We start from the raw sequence: 20,376 nt of genomic DNA, 5'->3' as shown, positions 1-20,376 counted from the left end.
TTTTACAAAATATCTTTGTCGACGGCTACCTAAACTTAAATAAAGAATGCATAAAACTGATGTAATCTGCTGATAGAAAAACTACTGAAAATACAAAACAAGAATAAAGGTAGAAACACCTGGCATGCATTAAAAACTATTTTTAAATAAGTAAATACCTATAACTTAAAATCCCTGTCTCACCAAGACAATCCTGAAGTTGTAAATCAAAATTCAGAACGTAACTAAGGAAACTTATTCACTAGAGTCTGAAGGGCAGCCTGCCATGGACTGCGATGGCCACTGCAACCTGGGTGGTCACAGTTCCAAGTCCTCCTGTGGTCCCAAGTATGTGTAACTGTGTTCAAAAATTTTATCTACTCAACACCTTCTTTTCTTCACGTTCATTCGGGTTTATTTTAAAAAGAAAGCGAAATCAATTAACTTAAAAGACACTGCTCTGTCACACAGTCGGTGTTGAGATCCATCAACATATAGATTCATCCCCATTAAGCAGCACAACTTTCACTTCACTTTTCAAGACAAATAATTACTTATTATTAAATTAACTATCGGATTCCTGCCTCTCTCCCTGGTATTACAATCACCTCTCCTATTTTTAATTTTATTTTTATTTTTTTTTATGATACTTCATGTAATGAATAGAATCAGACCGGTTATTTTTTTTCATACTCCTGAAAATAAAATAAAGATCAATCCTGTTTCTTTTTTCTTTTTCCTTTTATCTAAGACTCCCTGCTTATTTGTAATCTAATTCATCCCTATTTCACTATTATTTCCTTCCCTTTACAACCTATCTATCTTACCTCTTACTCGACATTTCATAGCTTTCCACTTTTCTAATTCCTCACATACATAATTTTTTCTCTCCTAGTACATTTTATACCTTTTTTATAAAAACATTTTTTCAAAGAATTTCCCCATTCATACGATTCTCCATCCATTAATTTACCATACAACAATCTCAAAATTCACATTCTAGCTACCCGCGGTGTCAAGGGGCTACTCCCCTTCATCAGGCCTATAACATATAACATTAAAATACAAATTTACAATGCATATATATTTTTTACATTAAAATACTTTCACTTTTCTTAAAACACTTTAAAACACTTTTCACTATATTTACATAAATAAATAAATAAATAAACCTTACAACATTGTTTTTTCTTTAATACATCGCATTTCAACACATTCTACTCTCGATGGTCCTTGTGTTATCGGGTAACTACAACAATCCTCAAAAAAAATTTATCAGAAATCAAATATTTAACAATCCCTGTGAATCATATCCCCCTCAATGTATAATATAAATTCCACTAATTTAAAGTAAATTTCAAACAATAATTAAAAAAAGACTTTAAATCCAAACTCTATAATCTTAAAAATCATATAAAATCCCTACTATTTCTACATTCCCTAAAAATATATTCAATCTTAAACCCCATATCAAAATTACAATCAAATATTGAACCCTAAGTTCAAACACTTCATTAAAAGCTCAAAATGTTTAACATAAATTTCACATTTATTCCATAAACATATATTCCGTCTTTTTTTTATACCAAAAGGAAAAACTCTCTTTTCTAATCTTCACCCTATTTCCTTACCACAAAATAAAAAAAAATAAAATCAGAAAAATCTAAAACCTTATTCTGTAAATCCTATAATTTTCTCAACCCTCCTTTTATTTTTTTCCTTTTTAACATCACATCCTTACCTACCAAGGCAAAAGAAACTATTCCCTTCAACTTTAGACCAAACACTTCTTCAATTTTCTTGAACTTCATAATCCTTACCCTTTTCCATTCTGTTTCCACACGATTTATCACATCATAATCTTCACTCTGCTTTTCTTTTCGTTTCCACGCGTAATAACAAAAATGCGATATTATGTGCACTATTGCCCTCATTTAAGCCTCATCATCGACTTTTAGGTACACAGCTTTCTCTAATTTACTTTATCTTTTTACCTGTTACACTTGCTGATAACTTCCTCAGTTTTGCTATATTTGTTTCTTATTTTTCACCTTCCAATATTACGTGACATTGCGTTTCTAGTTTTTTATCGCATAGTTTGCATAGTCCATTGCTACCACTCATATTCATCTTTATTTTCGACTCTTCCGTGGTTACCAAATTATTCTTAAAGAAAAACATTTGCTCTTTTAACTTTTGGTGGTTGCAGGCAACTTTCTAGTAGCATGAAACTTTTTTCCACCTCTTCTTCACTGTAATGACAATTTTCAATTATCTTTAGTGGAGTAAGCTGTTTCTTTTTTTCCTAATATTCATTCAGTCTTTTTTTTTCACAATTTTCCATTTATCTTAAGTGTCATCTCGGATTTTTTTCTATTTCACAAATTTCTTTGAAAGCTTTATTATATTTTGGTGGATATTTTTTCTTTCTTTTTTCATATTTCATACCAAGCTCTTGTTGGTGATTCTGTTTTCCTTATCATTTGTCCTATATTGTCCTAATGAAAATTTCTTTCATCTTATATCCCACATGCATGACGTGAAGGCCTCCCATGCTTTCTATGTATGAACATATTTTCTGCTTTCAATTTAGGTCGAAATTTTTTATTCCATATGTATTAGTAAATTGCACTCACATTTTGATTTATATGTGTCTTTTTCGGTTGCAAAACAAAGGGCAGATACCATAAAACTGGGCAAGCATAAGTATTTATATACTGGGTCTTCTGGTGAACAGTCACACCTCTTCTATATCCTTGTCCAAGGGCATTTTCGAATTTCCATATCGTATTTATCCAGTTTTCACCTTCCGTCCGGTTCCAACTTCTTTGAAAAATACACCCAATAATTTAATTTCAAAAACACCTTTCCTATTTAACTTAAAAAAAAAAGTCTTAAATACTAAACTTATTTTAATCTAATTTAACTTCAAATTAATTGACCTTTCGCTAAATATTTTTTAAAATTATTTTTGAAAGACCCAAGTGAGCCGTTACATCTCGGCTCTTGTGGAAGCATATTCCACTCTATAGTGCAAGTCACATCCAGGGAAAAATCCGAGCACACCGTTGGTGTTCGTCTCACTTGAATGTCAAAAGCAGATCAGGTGTTCTGATCATGTTGTTCAGATGTCAAATTAAAGATATTGTGGAAAGTAGATGGAAGTCACCCGGTGAAGAACCTAAAAACGTGAGCTGAGCATAACAGACGGTAGAGTGAACCAACGAAGAGATAATGATCTTTGCCTCCAATTATTTTCAGTGCACATTTATGGCGCACGTTTATGGTCTCTTCAGGTGTGACTTGAACACTGACTGCCAAATTGTCACACAGTATTGAAGATGAGGCTTAATAAGTCCGTTGTAAAGCAGACAAAGATTTTTTTTTATAGGGAAGGTGTGCTTCCGTTTCCTGAAGCACAGTCCATGGATAATATAAGGCACTCACTAGGAGTAAATATTCCAAACTCAAAACAGGAGAAACCAAACAGTTCTGGAACCATAACTCAACATCTTGTACAAAGTCAAGAAAACCTATTCGCTACAATGTAAAGTGTTGCCAGCTGTGAGCTGCAGTAGCTACTGTCACAGTTTAAAGTCCTCAAATGCTCCCAAGTTGCAATCACTGTCTCCAACAATTTCATTCACTCACCACCATCTGAGAATTAACTCTCAATATGCCACCGTTTATTAAGGGGAAAAACTGAGCCCTAGAGACTGGGCAAAAGCAAAAGGCGTAGGCCAAAGTATAGGACATTCGACTTACCTAGATGATAATACTCAGCTGAATAACTCCCTAGATCTTGGAATATAAATCACTCAATAGGGTCATAAGACTTCAAACTCTAAACAGAATAAACTGAACAGTCCTAGAACCAAAAGTTAGCACCCTGGAGAAGTTAAGAACTCATTCGCTGCAATACCAAGTGCCGCCTACTGTGGACTGGGGTTACCACTACCGTCTGTGTGGTCCCAGTTCAAAATTCTCAGACGGTTTCATGTGTCAGTGACTTTCTTTGATGAATAAATCCCTGAAACTTAGAATATAAAGGATTTACTAAGGACAGAATGCTCAAAACAAAATGAACCAACCAGTCAAAAGACCATAAGTTACATCCAGGATGAAGTTAAGAAGACTCATCCACTACAATGTGAACTGCAGCCTGATGTAAACTGTGGCAGCTACTACTTCCTGTGTAGTCGCAGTTGAAAGTTCTCGGATGGTTGAAATGATCACCCTGTTCCGAAATGTCACCCTCTCACCATCTTCTGAGAGCCTTTCCCTCCTTGAACCTCTGTTTGCTTAGACGCAAAAACAAACGTGTAGGCACAGCTTTGGTTGGCACTGAAAGTGATTCTATCACTTTTTTAATTTAACAATTCAATACCTGTAAATTGATTGGTAACCCTCATTTATTCAATTTTTCTGTTCAAAGATTAAAATGTTGGATTGCAATAAAGACTTTGGGCAGAATTTGAATCTATTATAACAATTTGTGATGAACTTTAGCTCTGCTCAATAAGTTTAATAATATTTTACTAAGGAATTTTGAGTAGACGAAGTATGAAGAGGATTATTGTTCGTTGTTCATAAATTCAGTGTGAGTCACTTCTACGTCACTGAAGCCATCATTCCTATGATTCCAGGTGTTTTATCCCCCTCCCCATCCGGCGATTACACCCCGGAAAATACCCCTCCCCATGGTAAATCCCCCTTGAAAATAAGGCTTTCCAAATTTGAGGATTTCGTTTGAGCTTTTTTTTTTAATTTTCCGTAGGGGGAAGTAATTATGGTACTTCTGTATTATACGCCCCTCACTCAAGTTTATGCTGTGTAAAACTTGAGAATAAACCAGTTTCTTCGTTAATTTCTTTCAGCTTAGCGTGAGACTAGACAAAGACAAGTAACAGAATAGATGCGAAATATATAATTTGGGCTAAGGAGTATAAGGTGGGGGAGGAGTAAAGTATTTGGACAATTTGAAGTCAGAAAACAATCCTTAGTTCATAATAAGCTAAATAATTGTACCTATCACATTTGCATGCAGGCCCGCTCCCCCCTAATTTACAAATATTGAGCCCACTCCCCCAAATTTCTAAATATTGATCCCATCCCCCTAATGTAAAAATATATAAATTTGATCCTAAAATATCGAAGAAACTAACAAAGAAACCGGTTTTTTTCTCGAGTTTTACACACCGTAAACTTGATTGAGTAGTGTATAATACAATAGTACCTACTGGAATTTTTCATGGAGAGAGAGAGAGCCGGATTTCCCGGTATTAACGATCACAAATCCAATTGAAAAAACAACAAGTTTTGTTCCACTGAAAGTAAGGAGCAACATCAAAACTTTAAACAAATATAAGTTATTGCGTTATGTTGCTCCTTGCTTTCAGCTGAAAAAACTGTTGTTTTTAATTTAATTTCTGATGGTTTTAAATATACCGGGAAATTCGACTCTCTCTCCATGAAAAATCCCGGTACTGTATGTTATACGCCACTCACTCAAGTTTGCGATACATAAAACTCGAGGACGAAGTGATTTCTGGGGGAGGGGGGTAAAGTATAGTGGGTCTGCATGCAAAATGTTTTAGATACGATTTTTCTTTATATTGTGAGGTAAAAATTGTTTTCTGAGTTCAAACTGTCCAAACTGTCCTCCTCCCCTTATATGCAAATAAATAGCCCACATTATATATTTCCCACCTATTCCGTCGCTTGTCTTTGTCTTGTCTGACGCTAAGCTGATAGAAACTAAACGAAGAAACCGGTTTGTTCTCAAGTTTTACATAGCTTAAACTTGAGTGAGTGGCGTATAATACACCAGTACCGAAATGCCTTCCCCCTACGGAAAATAAAAAAACAAAATTCAAATGAAACTTTCAAATTTTGAAACCCTTGTTATCCACGAGGATTATTTCCCACGAGGTTATGGGGTTACCAGTGTGTATTTTCCACTGAGGTATTTTTTGCGGAGGATGGGGGGTATTTTCCTTCAAGGGAATAAATGCCGGCCACCATGTCCTTTAAGTATTCTTGAACAGTTTTTGGTTTCGGTGCTTCTTTGTCTAAGTTAAGCCCAAAGTTTTATTCAAGGGAGGCGAGGGGGGGGGGGGGTACTGGGCTTGAACTCCCGAAATTTTGCCTAACTCGTAGAAAACGTAAATAAAAACGTAAGAAAATGTATGTAAACAAATGTTTGATGCGGTTTAAGGTTTTCGTACTCCCTCCACCCCTAAAAATAGTCCCACCCGGAACAAAAACCCTGGATACGCTCTTGGTTGTACTTATTATAATTTATTCTACTACAATTATTTCTGGAGATATTTATGTTTATTATTTAAATATTAATGTTCTAACTTTCAGAAGTTTTGTCTTTGAATGGAGTCCCAGTCTTTGACGGTGATACTCCGACGTCCCATGGAAACGTTTGGTTTGTTCGTGATATACTGTTCGTCAACTCGGCAGTCGTTCGCTCCCTACAAAAAGTACATAAAGACAAAGAAACAGCCCCACTAGTGACATTTCCCTGGTATAACTCTCAATTTCTCTCCCATGTTTTTACTGAACTGGAAGGTAGAGATGACTTCAACTTACTTGTGGAATATTTGAACGGAACCAATGCATTTGCTGATAATTTACCTAGCCATGACGAGGGTAAGTTTTTTTCTGTGTTTATTTTATGGTATATTAAATGTTTCTTGAAATTTACTCAAAATGAATATCTTTCATAAAAGTGAAATGAAGAAATTAAATTAAAAAAAAAATATTTATAATTGCAATTCGTCTGACATATTCTGTTTAACCAATTCATACACCAACAACAATAAATTTTATTCATGTTTTTTAGTACAATTATTTGCTTTAAAGAACAATCAATCAGAGAAACATATTAAATGCTCCTAAAACGGTGATTGGAGGAAAAGCATTTGAATAAAAACTTCATATGGTTAAATACTTCATCGAGTATTCGGGAGAAAAGGTGAGTCATACATCTGCAGACTTAGTTACTAAATTTTTAGTAATTTGATCGAGCTGACGTTAATTTACGAATACATTTACGAATGATATGAATGAATAAATAAATGTACGGATGATAAATAGGATTTTACGAAAAGAGAATTACAAAGGTCTTACAAAAAGGAAAAAGGAATTTATGGAAAGAAAAGGGGACTCCTACATACTCAACAGATACACATTTATGTATTTTTCAAAATGTTTATATTTTAATTTTTTATTCATTTAGTGTAAAGTATAATATATTCATTCAATCCTCGTATATTTTTGAATAGTACTAATCGCTGGCCTTAACTTACAAAAACAAATTAAAATTAAAAACCTCAAATTAAAAACAAATGCTCAAACTTAAAACTCCGTTAATGTTTTATGTTTTAAGCGTTAAATCACTACTATTAGTTAGTTTAAGAAAAATTAAGCAAAAAAAAAACGGGTTTTAATTGCAACAAAACAGTGAACAAAAAATGAAATATAAAAAAAAACTACACTTTAAATAAAAAAATTAAAAAATTCCGCAATTTTTTAGTTAAAGAAAAGTGTTAGTTAAAAACTTAACTATTTTTTTTTAGTTAAAGTGTAGTTTTGTTTTTATATTTTATTTTTTATTCACTGCTTTGTCAAAATTAAAACCCGTTTTCTCTTTGCTTATTTTTTTTTGTAAATGGAAAAGCAGTATGGTCTAAGATATTTGTTAGTTTAAGTTTATCAATAGTTAATTTAATTGAATTCGGTATTAAGATATTGGGTGATTTAAATTTGATGTTTCAATTAAGGTTTGTAAAACATATAGAAAATATCTGAAACCGCCACTCAAAAATTAAAGGGACAGAAAATTCAAACGGAATATATATATATATATATATATATATATATATATATATATATATATATATATATATATATATATATATATATATATATATATATATATATATATATATATAAATATTTAAAGTCGTTAAAAATATAATTATAAGCAGTTGTCGAATGACAACTGACAACGCTGATCATTCTTTTGTAGTATTTTCTTACTAAACGTCATAAAACTGACGCGAGGAAACTCATGGTGACTACATTTTTAGTAATAGAATTAAAATATATGAAAAATCTTGTAAGAAAAAGTCGAAAAAATGTAAAAACACAAAAGTCATAAAGAGATACTTGCATAAAACAGACGAAAAGAGAGATTAAAAAGGGCAGAAAGGGATCCGAAAGTATGGATCAGTGAGCATCAATAACAGCGATTGAAAGCACACCAAAAAGAATTACAAAACAGACGCAGAAATGAGAGAAGAAATTTGAGAAAAAAATATTTATTTATTTTAATAATCTTAGTTCTAATAAAGTGTGAAGCAATTCTTAAATCGAAGAATCGTTTGTCAATATTTTTTTAAGCTTATTTCTTCTCACGATTTGAAAAATAACGGATTGTTGAGTAACTCAACGTGAAACGTTCAGTTGCTCGACCTAATGGTTGGAGTATTTTGTTGGGTTGGAGTGTCATCTTGAACATAAGAATAAAATTTAAAAAAGAGAACAAAAGAGAAAAAAATTCTTTAAAAGAAATGTTTCGGGTCTACCTATGAGGTTGGAACGAAAATTCCAAATTTCTCAAGAAGCTCGACAGATTTCGCCAAAAGGCGAATTTCCGAACTTAAGGAAGGAATTTCCGGATCAAGCGAAGGGAAGAAGGGATCAAAGTTAATGAGTGAGTTAATCAGAAAAAAAACTGCCGTGTTATTAAAACTTCAAATTCCCAGCTGATATCTTACAATCTTTATTTCACTAATAGACACTTTTCTATCAGCAATTAAAAATTATGTGTTTTGACACATTTTTATTCTATTTGGAGTTGATTAGTTAATCAACTCAAGAAATAAATCAGCTACAAAAAATAACTCTAAGAATTTTTTCAAGCAATACCAAAGTCCAAGAATATCACTCGCTATCATTTTTATCAAATGTGTTTTTCGGTACGTCAAAAACTAAAATAAATTCACCTAGTAATTCTTTGTTTTTTATTTTCTAACTCTTGTCTCTATTAAACTATCATTATCAGAAGCGTAGTGCCAGTATTTTTATTAGGGGGGGGGGGGAAGGCAAGAATTTTATTCAAGCGCTACTTAAGAAAAGTTACCATTTACTGAAGACGCTATCAGGTTGAATTCTGAATATTACACAATATATAATAAATAATAAACACACATTAAAAATAAAATTAAGTACTTTTGATCAAGTAGTACGTTTTTACTAAGTTTATCAGCAATAAGTTGCTGCAGGTGACAGTAGTAATTGTTTAAAAAAGCTTTTATTTAGGCTAAGGTCAATTTCGTCAACATTCGGTTTTTTTTCACCAGGCTTAACCACTAATGCTGCAGAACCTATTTCCATTCTCTTCCCAAACCTCCCATCCCAGCAAAGAATGCCCTATATTATAGTTGATCCAAGGACCATTCTAACAGCCCCAGGGATTGTGCTATTCAGTTGCACGCAATTTTGAACAGATTTCGACTCTGTAAAATTAATTTTTTGTGCTAAACTTTTACTATGCGTATTCATTGATTCATTGAAACATTATTTTGACTTTTTATTAAATTTGATTTGGTAGTGGGTTCGCTGCTTGATATTAATAAATAGCATTGAAATATGCGGGCCACATAAAGCAAAAACAAATATACAGGATAATTCCAAGTTTTGTTACATAAAATTCAAAGTCTAATATTATATTGCAACACAAATTTTATGATATTTCAAAATTAGGCGAATTTACTTATAAAATAAACCTATAATACACACAGACTTGTTACAAAAATTTTAGTCGTCTATGTTTTCTCTATCAATTACCAACAATGCAAGTGAAAATAATCTTTCTTGCCCAATGTGTTGTGGCAGTACGTTTTTAACCATTGAAGGCAAGAAAAAGATCATTCACACGACGCAAAATTCATGGGAATAGCTAAGTACTGTTGAAATAGATCGAATATCAGAGGAAAACACATATTTCAAGCGTTTTTCAGAAAAAAACAGATGCTCTTTCTAAAATGTTTTTGTTTTCCTGTGAAAACACTGCAGCTCAGACATTCAGTGTTCAAAATCGAACTAATGATGTTTAGACATAAAGCTCAAACTGTCTTTGTTCATTTCGTTTGCACCTAGCCATACACTTAAACTGGTCAAAACATTCAACCTGTTCACTTCTAGTCTACTTTCAATCTCTGTCGTTAGAACATCAATAACAGGATAAAACACCCTATTTTTGAACAACTCTTGCGCTGGATCATATGGAACTATTGCAACCCCCACCAAATTTCGTATTCGTTTATTGAAACAGCTATCTTAGCACTCAAAAATGAACGCTAAATTACGCTACTTTTACAATCACAAAATGGTCACTAATGAGATACACTTATGAAATATGGTGCAACTTTCAATTCACTTGTTAATTGCTCTTACGAAATATGGTACAGAGGAGTTTGCGAATCTGTTCGTACGGCAATCTGTTCGTACGGTTCGAGTTTTTTGTAATGCCTAGTATGTCTGCTGATTGATCTGGATGGTGGAAGTATGGATCGGTGTTTCTCGTTTGGTTAGTAGTGATTTCCCAAATTTCATTATGACACCCACAACGTGTAATTTTGTTTAAAAAAATACTGCTTTTTTATTTAATATTTTTCTTTAATATCTTAAATATTTAATATCTTTTTTATTTGATTTCACGGGCTGAAAAAAAGAATGACGCATGACAAAATACACTTAAGATATATGATTCGGGTTATATATTTGAATACTTGGGCGGGGGATGTGGTTAAACTATAGTGTAGTTGCAGTCAAATTGTGTCAACTACAATTATTTTAAACATTATGAAATAGGTCTAAGAATTTTTTTAACATATTTTCGTCTCAACTGCCTCAATTCTATACTTATAAAAAATTTAATGAGGGCAATAATTTTTTTCTTTTTTTTCCATGAAAATATCAAATAAAAATTTATTTTTGAAATCAAGGGATTAGGAAAATCCAGGAGGAAAATACCCCCCCCCCCCCGTGAGTGGTGCCAATGGAACTAGTTTCTATAGCAATAACACCGTATTACGATTCAATACTCGGGATTTTAGGTTCTTAGATCTCTGTAGGTCTGAATTCCTTCGGCACTGCCCTATGGGATAGCCTAGATCGAGTATCAAATAATTGCTTGATCTAGTTTAAAACCCAAAATTAACATGCCATACTCTAATTCGGATATTGAAAACAGTCGAACTTGTTTCTCACTATAATGAATTTTAAGCGCTAGACCTCCTAAAAGGAGCAAAATTATCCCTGGTTGGTGTTACGCTGAACTTGTAGAAGAAGTGAATGACCTATTTCCTTGATGATAAGACTTCAAAGACGGTATGTTTGTATTAATATTAATGAGGAACCGCAATGGACCACTATTTCGCGTTTTTTACAATGAAAACGAGCGGGGATTAATTAAAAAATTATCTGGTCGAAGTAAAGAGCGAATTTAAAGCTTAAAACGACAAACAGTTTTAAACCTATTTAATGAATTATATATTTTCTCCAAATTATTGAGGGGCAAATGATCTCTCCCTCCCCCCTACTAAAAAAAAAGATGCCACTGATCACTAGGGTATGCTCCAATATTATTTCTACTGCCTTTGTAGCTAGCAGTAATGTTTAGTGTCATCTATGAAATTTTATTACTAGATAGTGCTGGCTAATTTGGCTTGATTTCGTGTAATTTTGACATGTGTTGACATAATTTTGACAAAATTTGGTATTTTAAAGTACCAATGATAATGAAGTGTGATTGTTTGATTATTTTAAGAGGAATTACATAACCATGCATATTTAAAAAATAAATAAAATTGGAAGTTCAATTTTTAATGAGAAAACAGTCAGGCAGTTTCTGGTGTGTATAAAATAAAAAAAAGAAACATAGGATAAAAATTCGGTGATAGATATATTGGAATATATGCCACAAAATAGCTTGACGCTGTTTGGATCTAGTTAAGAGGGGGGGGGGGGGTCAGCATAAGGTAAGCTAAACACATGCAGATTAAGCAGTTTGAAAAGGCATAGTTTTTGTTTGAAAGTGTAGTTGTCTTTCGGAATGAATTTTCTCTTTCTTTGTCTTTTGGATTTCGGAATCCGAATCCGGATCTTTCAGGATCCGAAGTTCTCTTTCGGATTTCGATTAATAATTGAATTTTTACAAATAGAAATCTTTTTAAAATTTTACTATTGGTCTCTTATTAGCTCAGTTGGTAGAGCGTGAGACTTTGAGCCGTCCTGGCCGAGTTGGTTGGTGCGCTGCATTCGGGATCCTTTGTCTGAGAGGGACGCGGGCTCGAATCCCAGTTTATCCAATTCTGCAGTTGGGACGGGGGTCAGTGGCGTGACTCTGTAAGCTTAGCCAGAGTCAACCCAGCTCTAAATGGGTACCTGGAGAAATCTGGGGAAGGTAAACAGGAAGGGTGTGCGAAAGCACAGGATGGCTGGCCCCCCAACCCTCCATTGCACTTCCTGGCTGAAGGGCCAAGAAACGGAGATCAGCACCGCCGGTAGGGACTGTAAAGTCTAATGCCGTATCCTTTACCTTTACCTTTACCATTTTGGAATCACCAAAAACAATATGGCACTGTCTTACTATATTTCTAATTGTGCGATTTCACGCGAAAACAACCGTTTTTGGGTGGACCAACAAATTTCCTCTATTTTGCAGAAAATTTGTGTGCTATTGCGTTAAAGTATTTCTACTGAACCATTGAAAATCGCATCCTTACGCTGAATAGAAAGCTAATATCTGAGGGTCATGTCGTTTTAATCGAAAATTTTAATCCTCAGCACCTAGGGGATTTTCCAATGGAAATGAACATGCAAGAAAAGAATTATAATTTTAGTTAGGCATAACTAGCCTAGGCTAATATAGGTTAGCCCCTTGAATATTTTTCTTGGCTCCTAGAGCTTTATTTAGCCTATCCCTATGCATTTAGTGTTTAAATTTGTCACAATATTTTTTTGGGTTTTCGGCAGCAAGTAACCCGTTTTGTGTTAAAAAATCGAATCAATAGGTGAATTAAGAGATAACAGGGATTGTATTTCAATAAAACAGTGACAAAGAACAAAAGGAAAAAAAATCTTAACAACAAAACATTAGAAAATAAAAAATCCGAATATTTTGGCTCCACATTTGGGAACCTTTCTCGAAAGAAAGAAAATTTAAGGGAAAAATTTATTTTTAAATAAGACTATTTTAAGAAAAACTACAATTAAACACATAGGAGAAAGAAAAAAAAAACTAAAAAACAAAACAAATAAACATAACTCTTATTCTAAAACACTTCATGTTATTCTCTTAATTTTTCGTAAATGGAAAAGTAATGTGGTCTAATAAATTATCTATTAATTGGAACCAAGGATTAGAAACCTCATAATTCTTAAACATTCAAAAGAAAAATTACAGTTTTCAGATATGAACAGACCTAAGACGGATCCTAGCATTTTTTCTTTTTTTGGATATACATTGGAGAAAAATTTTTGTCCTCTTAGGTAAGATTAAAATCCAATTTCACTCATCTTATTACTTTTATTATTATATTTTAATGATATTAAATATCTCTTATAATATTTTACAATATTCAATTCCACCTGTTTTGATTTTAGTTGCAACTACTCAGTGGCAGTTAGACACCCTCAATCTATATACAATATTTTTCTAAATTAGTATATACAAATTTAAAAAAATGAAATATTGAACAAACGCTACTAACAACTCGCCACGGCACCATGCCGCCTGAGGCCAACACGCTTCTCCTCCATCCCAATCTATTCAAAGCCTCTCTCTTTACACCCTCCCAGGAAGTTCCCATTTCCTTCAAATCTTTCTTTATGATATCCTCCCACCCCAACCGCGGACGACCTGCTTTTTGCTTAGCCATACGCTTCGCTGACATGGACATTCTTTACCAATCTATCATCTTTCATCCACAGAACGTGCCCTAGCCATCTCAACCTTTTTCTCATTACAGCCTTTGTAGCCTTTATACAACCTACTGTTTGAAATACGGTCAGTAAGCCGGGTATCCAGAACAATTAGCAGGCAATTTCTCTGGTAAACATCTATCAAATCTGCATCTGATTCTCAGAGTGCCATGCTTCAGAGCCACAATTGACAATTGTCATCCCTTGTAGCTTCTAATATTCTAATTTGGGTTGCACATTTACCTTCCTATTTTTCTAAGCTTTTTTTTCAACTGTGAAACAACACCCAGAGCCTTGGCTATTCTCCTTTTAACATCTTTACTGCTCCCACCATCTTTACTAATAATACTGCCAAGGTAAGTGAAACTTTTCACCTAATCAATCATTTCGTTGCCCAGCGTTTTCATCTTCATTTGTTCCTAACCTTAGTGACTTAGTCTTCTTAACATTTATTTTCAAATATGTTCCAGTACCCTGAACTCGCAAAACCTCTAAAAGTTCATTCATTTTGCTCACACTTTCATCTAGGATGCTTAAATCGTCAGCATAATCTAACTCCAGGAGACTTTTTACCTTTTCATCTTTACTTATTCCCAGACTTAGTGACTTAGTCTTTTTATCATTTATTGTCAAACCTATTCTAGCACCCTGAACTCGCAAAACATATAAAAATTAATTCATTTTGGTCACCCTTTCATCTAGCATGCTTAAATCGTCAGTAGCCTAAAAACAAATTTTTTTGAGTTACCAACCTTCCTCCATAAGGAAAATTCTCTAAATGTCTGACGCATATTGCCCTTCAATCCCTCTTGATTCTCAAAAAAGCTCTATGAATTCTGATTTACAATCAAATGAGCCCCCTCCACAGTTTATACGACCATCCCTTCCATAAAGCTGTTTTATCCCTGGAGTTTTTCTTATATGATCTTTGGTCTATTCCGAACAAAATGGCTATATAAAAGTTCGATCGAACACATTTGGGGGAAAAGGGTTGGGGTGGGCTAGTTGCCGTTGGATTACTTTTGAATCTTAAAAAGGGAATTGAACTTTTCAAATTATTATCATTTGAGTCCGCTCCGAGGTTTATTCGATCACGCCTTCTGTAAAAGTTTTATACGCCCCCAAGGCATAAGATACATCCCTTCTCCCGGGTTCTGGGTGGGGGGGGGGGAGTTAACACATTATATTCTGTGTTTCACCAATCAATATCTATTGATTTTTCTCTTGATCTGTAATAATAAATTTCTAATGGAAGTTTCAACCCTGTGGGATTCTAAAAAGCCGAGGGATTCTAAAAAACCTAAAATTCTAAAATTCTAAAAAGCTGTGGGATTCTAAAAACCCGAAGTCGGGTTTGAAAGAAGCTCATTTACTCCTACAAATGCATGATATTTCCAATTTTTTTGTGTTATATCAGAGAAATGTTTATTAATATACATCAGCTATCCTTTAAGAGTCCAATTGTTTTCACCCAATAATTTTCAACTCTTCTTCTAAGGATATTTGGGAAACAAATGACAATCTTAATAGTTGCTTAGCCTGAGCTTCAAATGGACACATAATAGAACTCGGCCTGGACACCGTTCTAGCTTAGCCGGCATTATAGATTCGGAATCCTTTGTCCAAGAGTCAGGGGTTTGATTCCTGGCGTGACTGGTTATTTGGTTTGGGACGGGGGTGCCTTTTCATGATGATAAACAACAATTCAAATAGGGATAAACTCGTTTATTACACAATGAAAACAATAAAAAGAGGCTGAATATTTTGGCCACGTCTGGAGTGACCATCATCAGCAGCAATGTTTGACCAAAATATTCAGTATTTTTTACGGCTTTTCCACTTGTTTCTTATGAGAATTTATCCCTGTTTGACCTATTATTTAAGAAACTTTAGCTGACAATAATTGTATTTTTCAGATTTTTCCATGATAAGGTACAGTTTCTTTGCTCCAACTGACGAAGCAATTAACAGATCTCTATCTGAAGATATTTTGGATGAGTTGAAAGCAAATGAAGTCCTTAGAAAACAATTCCTAATGGATCATACAGTGTCTAGTCGTCTGTATAGCACAGATTTTGTAGATGGTGCTGAAATCGAGATGATCAGTGGGAAAAAAGTTCTGATTCACAAAAAAAATGGTAAGTATTTCTGAAATTTATCGAGTGACGCACAGAGCTGTGCTGAAAACTTTCTTTTTAGGGAGGAGGCTCAAGCCAAAGGGAGTGGGGGGGATTCTCAGATAGATAAATTTACGACTTTCTAGCAATGGAATGACAGACAAGCTCCTCCTTGTATGTAATTTTTGAATAATGTATTAAGAAAGACGGGTGTAAACCTCGAATTTCTCCACCCTTTGAGGAATAGATGTTAGATCTCTCTAGTTTTAGTTAGTCATTATACCGACCTTATAACTTAGCTATACTATCCTATGACCTTATGCCTTACTGGCCTTAGTTGTTATACCCCCAATACTAAGCTGTACGATAATGGGGATGGGCATGATTCTAAAAGAAACCTCGTGAAACTATAATCAGTGGCTATCTTCTCATATTTTTTATTTTTATTTTGATAGCTATGGCCGTTTCTGTTTTAAGGTTAAAATCTTTCTAAAGAGATAATAAAAATTATAAAAAATAACAATAAAAATTTGAAGATACAAATTGAGTTTCAAGATAAATTTTCTCCTGCCAAATTTTTCAGTTTCCTCCTGTTTCGACCCATTCTGATTTTAATTACATTGTATATTCTCTTTTTGTATTTGACCAGTTAACAATTAATTGAATTTAAGCCGGATTAACTCTGTACCTGTTCGGAATCAATAACGAGTGAAATACTTTTGAACTTGTAATTGAAACTTGTTAGATAAATTTATGAACTTATATGGGATTACGGCTTAAGGATTATTTATGGATTGTGGCTCTGAGCTAGTATTTAGAACTACCGGAGTCGTGCATTGAAATGCTTGGATTACTTGCAATTAATTGCAAATTACTGAATTTCTTACACCATTCAAAGATAATTTATTATTTATTCTTATTGCGTATATTCAGCCAGTGCGGATCATTTCATAATTGTGCTTATCGGGAACTTACCTGTGGATATATCTTTTTCACTTAATTGTTTTTGGACTGATGCCGAGTCGTGATTCTTTTGATATATCGATTGGGATCCAAATTGTGTTTTTTAATTAAAATTCGTTACCACGAACTGTTTGATCCTGGCAGTCTTTGGTTTACAATAAAATAGTCAATAAGGTTTGCTTTCTTACCATCACATGAATAGCATTCTAACTTATGGTCCATTTTATGACCAAACACCGTGTTGGCTAAAATTCGACTATTATACCTACAAAATTCCACATGTCTGTAGTCATTACTGTTTTCTCTTCCTACACCAAATTTACATAAAAAAAGGTTACCACCTATCCCTATTTCTACCGACCTTGGCGTTAAAATCTCCTTGTAAAGACATCATATCGCTAGTTGGGACCCTGTCTATTTGCTCCTGAAACTGTAAGTAAAATTCATCTGAGTACCTCCGTCAGTCGGTGCTACAGGGTAACTATAACTGTTACCCTGAACTTTTTGGTCATACTATAAGCAATTAGTAAAAAAAAAAGGTAAAGGATACGGCATTAGACTTTACAGTCCGTACCGGCGGTGCTGATCTCCGTTTCTTGGCCCTTCAGCCAGGAAGTGCAATGGGGGGTTGGGGGCCAGCCAACCTCTGCATTCGCACACCCTTCCTGTTTACCTTCCCCAGATTTCTCCAGGTACCCATTTAGAGCTGGGTCGACTTTGGCTAAGCTTGCGAGTCACGCCACTGACCCCCGTCCCAAACTGAAGAATTGGGTACACTGGAATTCGAACCCGCGTCCTCTCAGACAAGGGATCCCGAATCCAGCGCACCAACCCACTCGGCCAGGACGGCTCGAGAAATTAGTATTATATTATTAATACTTTCCCAGCCTAAATAAGACTCAGCACCTTCATGATTCATCATAAGGCCTACTTCGTGTCTATGTACACCATGCTTCCAACCTGGGTAAACAAATTCTACATCACCTAATTTTATGTTTCCTCCCCCATGGATGTGACTTTCTGAAACTGCTAATAGGTCCAGTTAAAATCGTCTGAATTTGTCAGTCAAAATGTCGATATGATAGTAATTTTTTGACGTCTTAACATTCCAAGTTCCAATTTTCATGTTCTTTAAGTCATTGAAATTATTTTGGCCCCAGGAAAAGCAATGATCCCGGATACCAGTGCAGGATGGGGATCACATATCTTATCAAGTCTGCACCGAAGTGGTTAAGCCGGCTTAGAACCGGACAGCAAGAAGTCCCAGGGACCTCCAGTATGAATGGAGGCCTTGTGCAATCCTGGGCCCATCTTGGTCACAACATGGTTTTCAGCACTTGGCGATGCTCTTCTATCTACAAATGTCGAAATCCTATACCTACAGTCTTAAGCCTATTACCTCCGACTCATTATATATTCATGACTAAAAAAAATTCTGCTTCTACGGAGAGGCAGCCCAGTAGATAAATTAGCTAGGGATAGGTTGTTCAGCCTGAAAACGCCCGTCAAAACAGACCAAGCCCAGAACAATTATCCATTAATCAGAATTCCGTGTGAATGCAATGTCGTCTACTAGGCTATAATTTCCTTGATGAGCGACACTCTTCAAGTGGGATATACAGTTGATCGCAAGGTCCCTAGTTTTGTAGGTACCTCGAAAAGGTCAAGGCAGTCCTTTGTCCATAGATCTGGATCTTACGCCCTGCCGCAGTTGTCCTCCTATAGAGGATCCTCCCACGATGGTGTTCTGCGTCACCATGCAATTTAACCCATTACTGAGAAATGGTTTGTAACTCACGGGCCGTGTGTACGTGAACACGCCGGTGGGCCCTGTTGAGTATAAATTTGTGGAGCCTTCTTCCTCCTCCACCTGTATTTATGGCCCGGGTAAGGGCGCCCCACTTTCTATTATGGTCCCCCAGGGACAAGGTCCCGCTTGGTTGGTGCCTCCTATGGAGGTACCCTACATATCTATAGGCCGTTCCTTTATCGCCACCTGAGGACACACCTAATGGCCCGGGGGAAGTCCCTTAAAGCTGGCGATTGGTAAATATATTTTCTTATAATTACAATTTAGCTTTTTGAAAGGAAAAGTAGTGACGCAACATCAAATGACACTTGAGTAAGGAAAAAAAAGGAATGATCATAAGTACAGGTTTTTTTTTGTCTATCCAGCGGTAAAACGTACCAGCTTTTAGATAAGAGTGCAAATGATGTTAGTGTTTCACTAAAAAAATTTGCTTTTTTTGTAAGAAGTCATGTTAAAGGACCTAAGAAAATTTTGATTTTCACTCAAGGTACCACCCGCAATTCACGTAATGACGTCGCTTGTTTTTTTTTCATGTCATAGCAACGGCTAGTTGTTATTAAGTTGAAACTTCTAGGACTCGATGGAGAGGGATGTTCTACTGACCAAAAGGCAATATGTTGATAATACTGCTGCTAGCAGTACTATGCTATTCAATACTGTTACCAGTAATATCAATATTGCTACTATGACTACTATTACTACTATGCCTAAGGGTATAAAGGCGAAATTTTGAAAGAATTTTGAAGGGGGAGGTGAACTGAATCACAACACGCCGTCTATATACAGGTTGTCAAAATGATGCAACAACAATATCTTAGGAACAGTTTGGTGTGTGAAGTTGAAACTAACAGGGCTTGTTGTGAGGGATGCTGAATTAAACACAAGGAAATATTTGCACACTAATGATACTGCTTCTACTCATACCACTATTACTGTTACTATTATTAATACTTCTTTCAATGTGTTGCGGAGCAACACTACTGCTTTCGTAGTTTTTTTTGTTTTGTTTTTTCACCGTGATCAGCGACCTGTAGCTCCGAAGTGGTAAGAGTTAAAAATGTGAGATTTTTCAGAGGGAAGGGAAACGTGAAACAGAGTAAAAAAGTTCCAGAGAAGTTCCTAAAATTTCTAACAGTTTTCCATAAAAAAAAAAAAATGGTTTTTTTCTTAGAAACTGTGCGTTCGATGTTTGGCGTCAAGTTAAGACGACCCTAGCTTCGGAAATAAACTTGTTAGAAATACAGTTATGCTGAACTCATGTAGAACTTTTATTTGTCTCTTCGAGAACCGGAGCACAAAATTCCGTAGCTCTTGCAGATTTCCCGGAAATAATTCCGGAAAAGTCCATCTCGTTCCGATTTTTTTTGGAATTTTTCTCAAATTTTCGATTTTGATGTTTCTTATATTTTTATCGAGTAGTGCTATGAAAAGTATGCAAGAAGAAGTGAAGTGTTCTATATACCAAGTTGCTTCGTTCTCTAAGAAATAATTTCCGAAGTTTCG

The 20,376-nt window shown here is 34.8% G+C and overlaps 1 protein-coding gene across 4 annotated transcripts in view; it reads left to right on the top strand.

Annotated features, from left to right (window-relative positions):
* The window catches only part of LOC136040842 (uncharacterized), a 291,726-nt gene that overhangs the window by 116,858 nt on the left and 154,492 nt on the right, over nucleotides 1-20,376 (top strand). For all 4 annotated transcript variants that reach the window (XM_065725200.1, XM_065725197.1, XM_065725199.1 and 1 more), the window contains exons 7-8: nucleotides 6,349-6,639; nucleotides 15,900-16,121. In XM_065725200.1, coding sequence (XP_065581272.1) covers nucleotides 6,349-6,639; nucleotides 15,900-16,121 — 513 coding nt within the window. The remainder of the gene's footprint in view (nucleotides 1-6,348; nucleotides 6,640-15,899; nucleotides 16,122-20,376) is intronic.

This window comes from Artemia franciscana, chromosome 21 (genome assembly GCF_032884065.1).
Source record: "Artemia franciscana chromosome 21, ASM3288406v1, whole genome shotgun sequence".
In the NCBI taxonomy this organism is placed as follows: domain Eukaryota; kingdom Metazoa; phylum Arthropoda; class Branchiopoda; order Anostraca; family Artemiidae; genus Artemia; species Artemia franciscana.
Note: the sequence above shows the minus strand (reverse complement) of the source record. Positions and strands in the feature narration are given on the sequence as shown.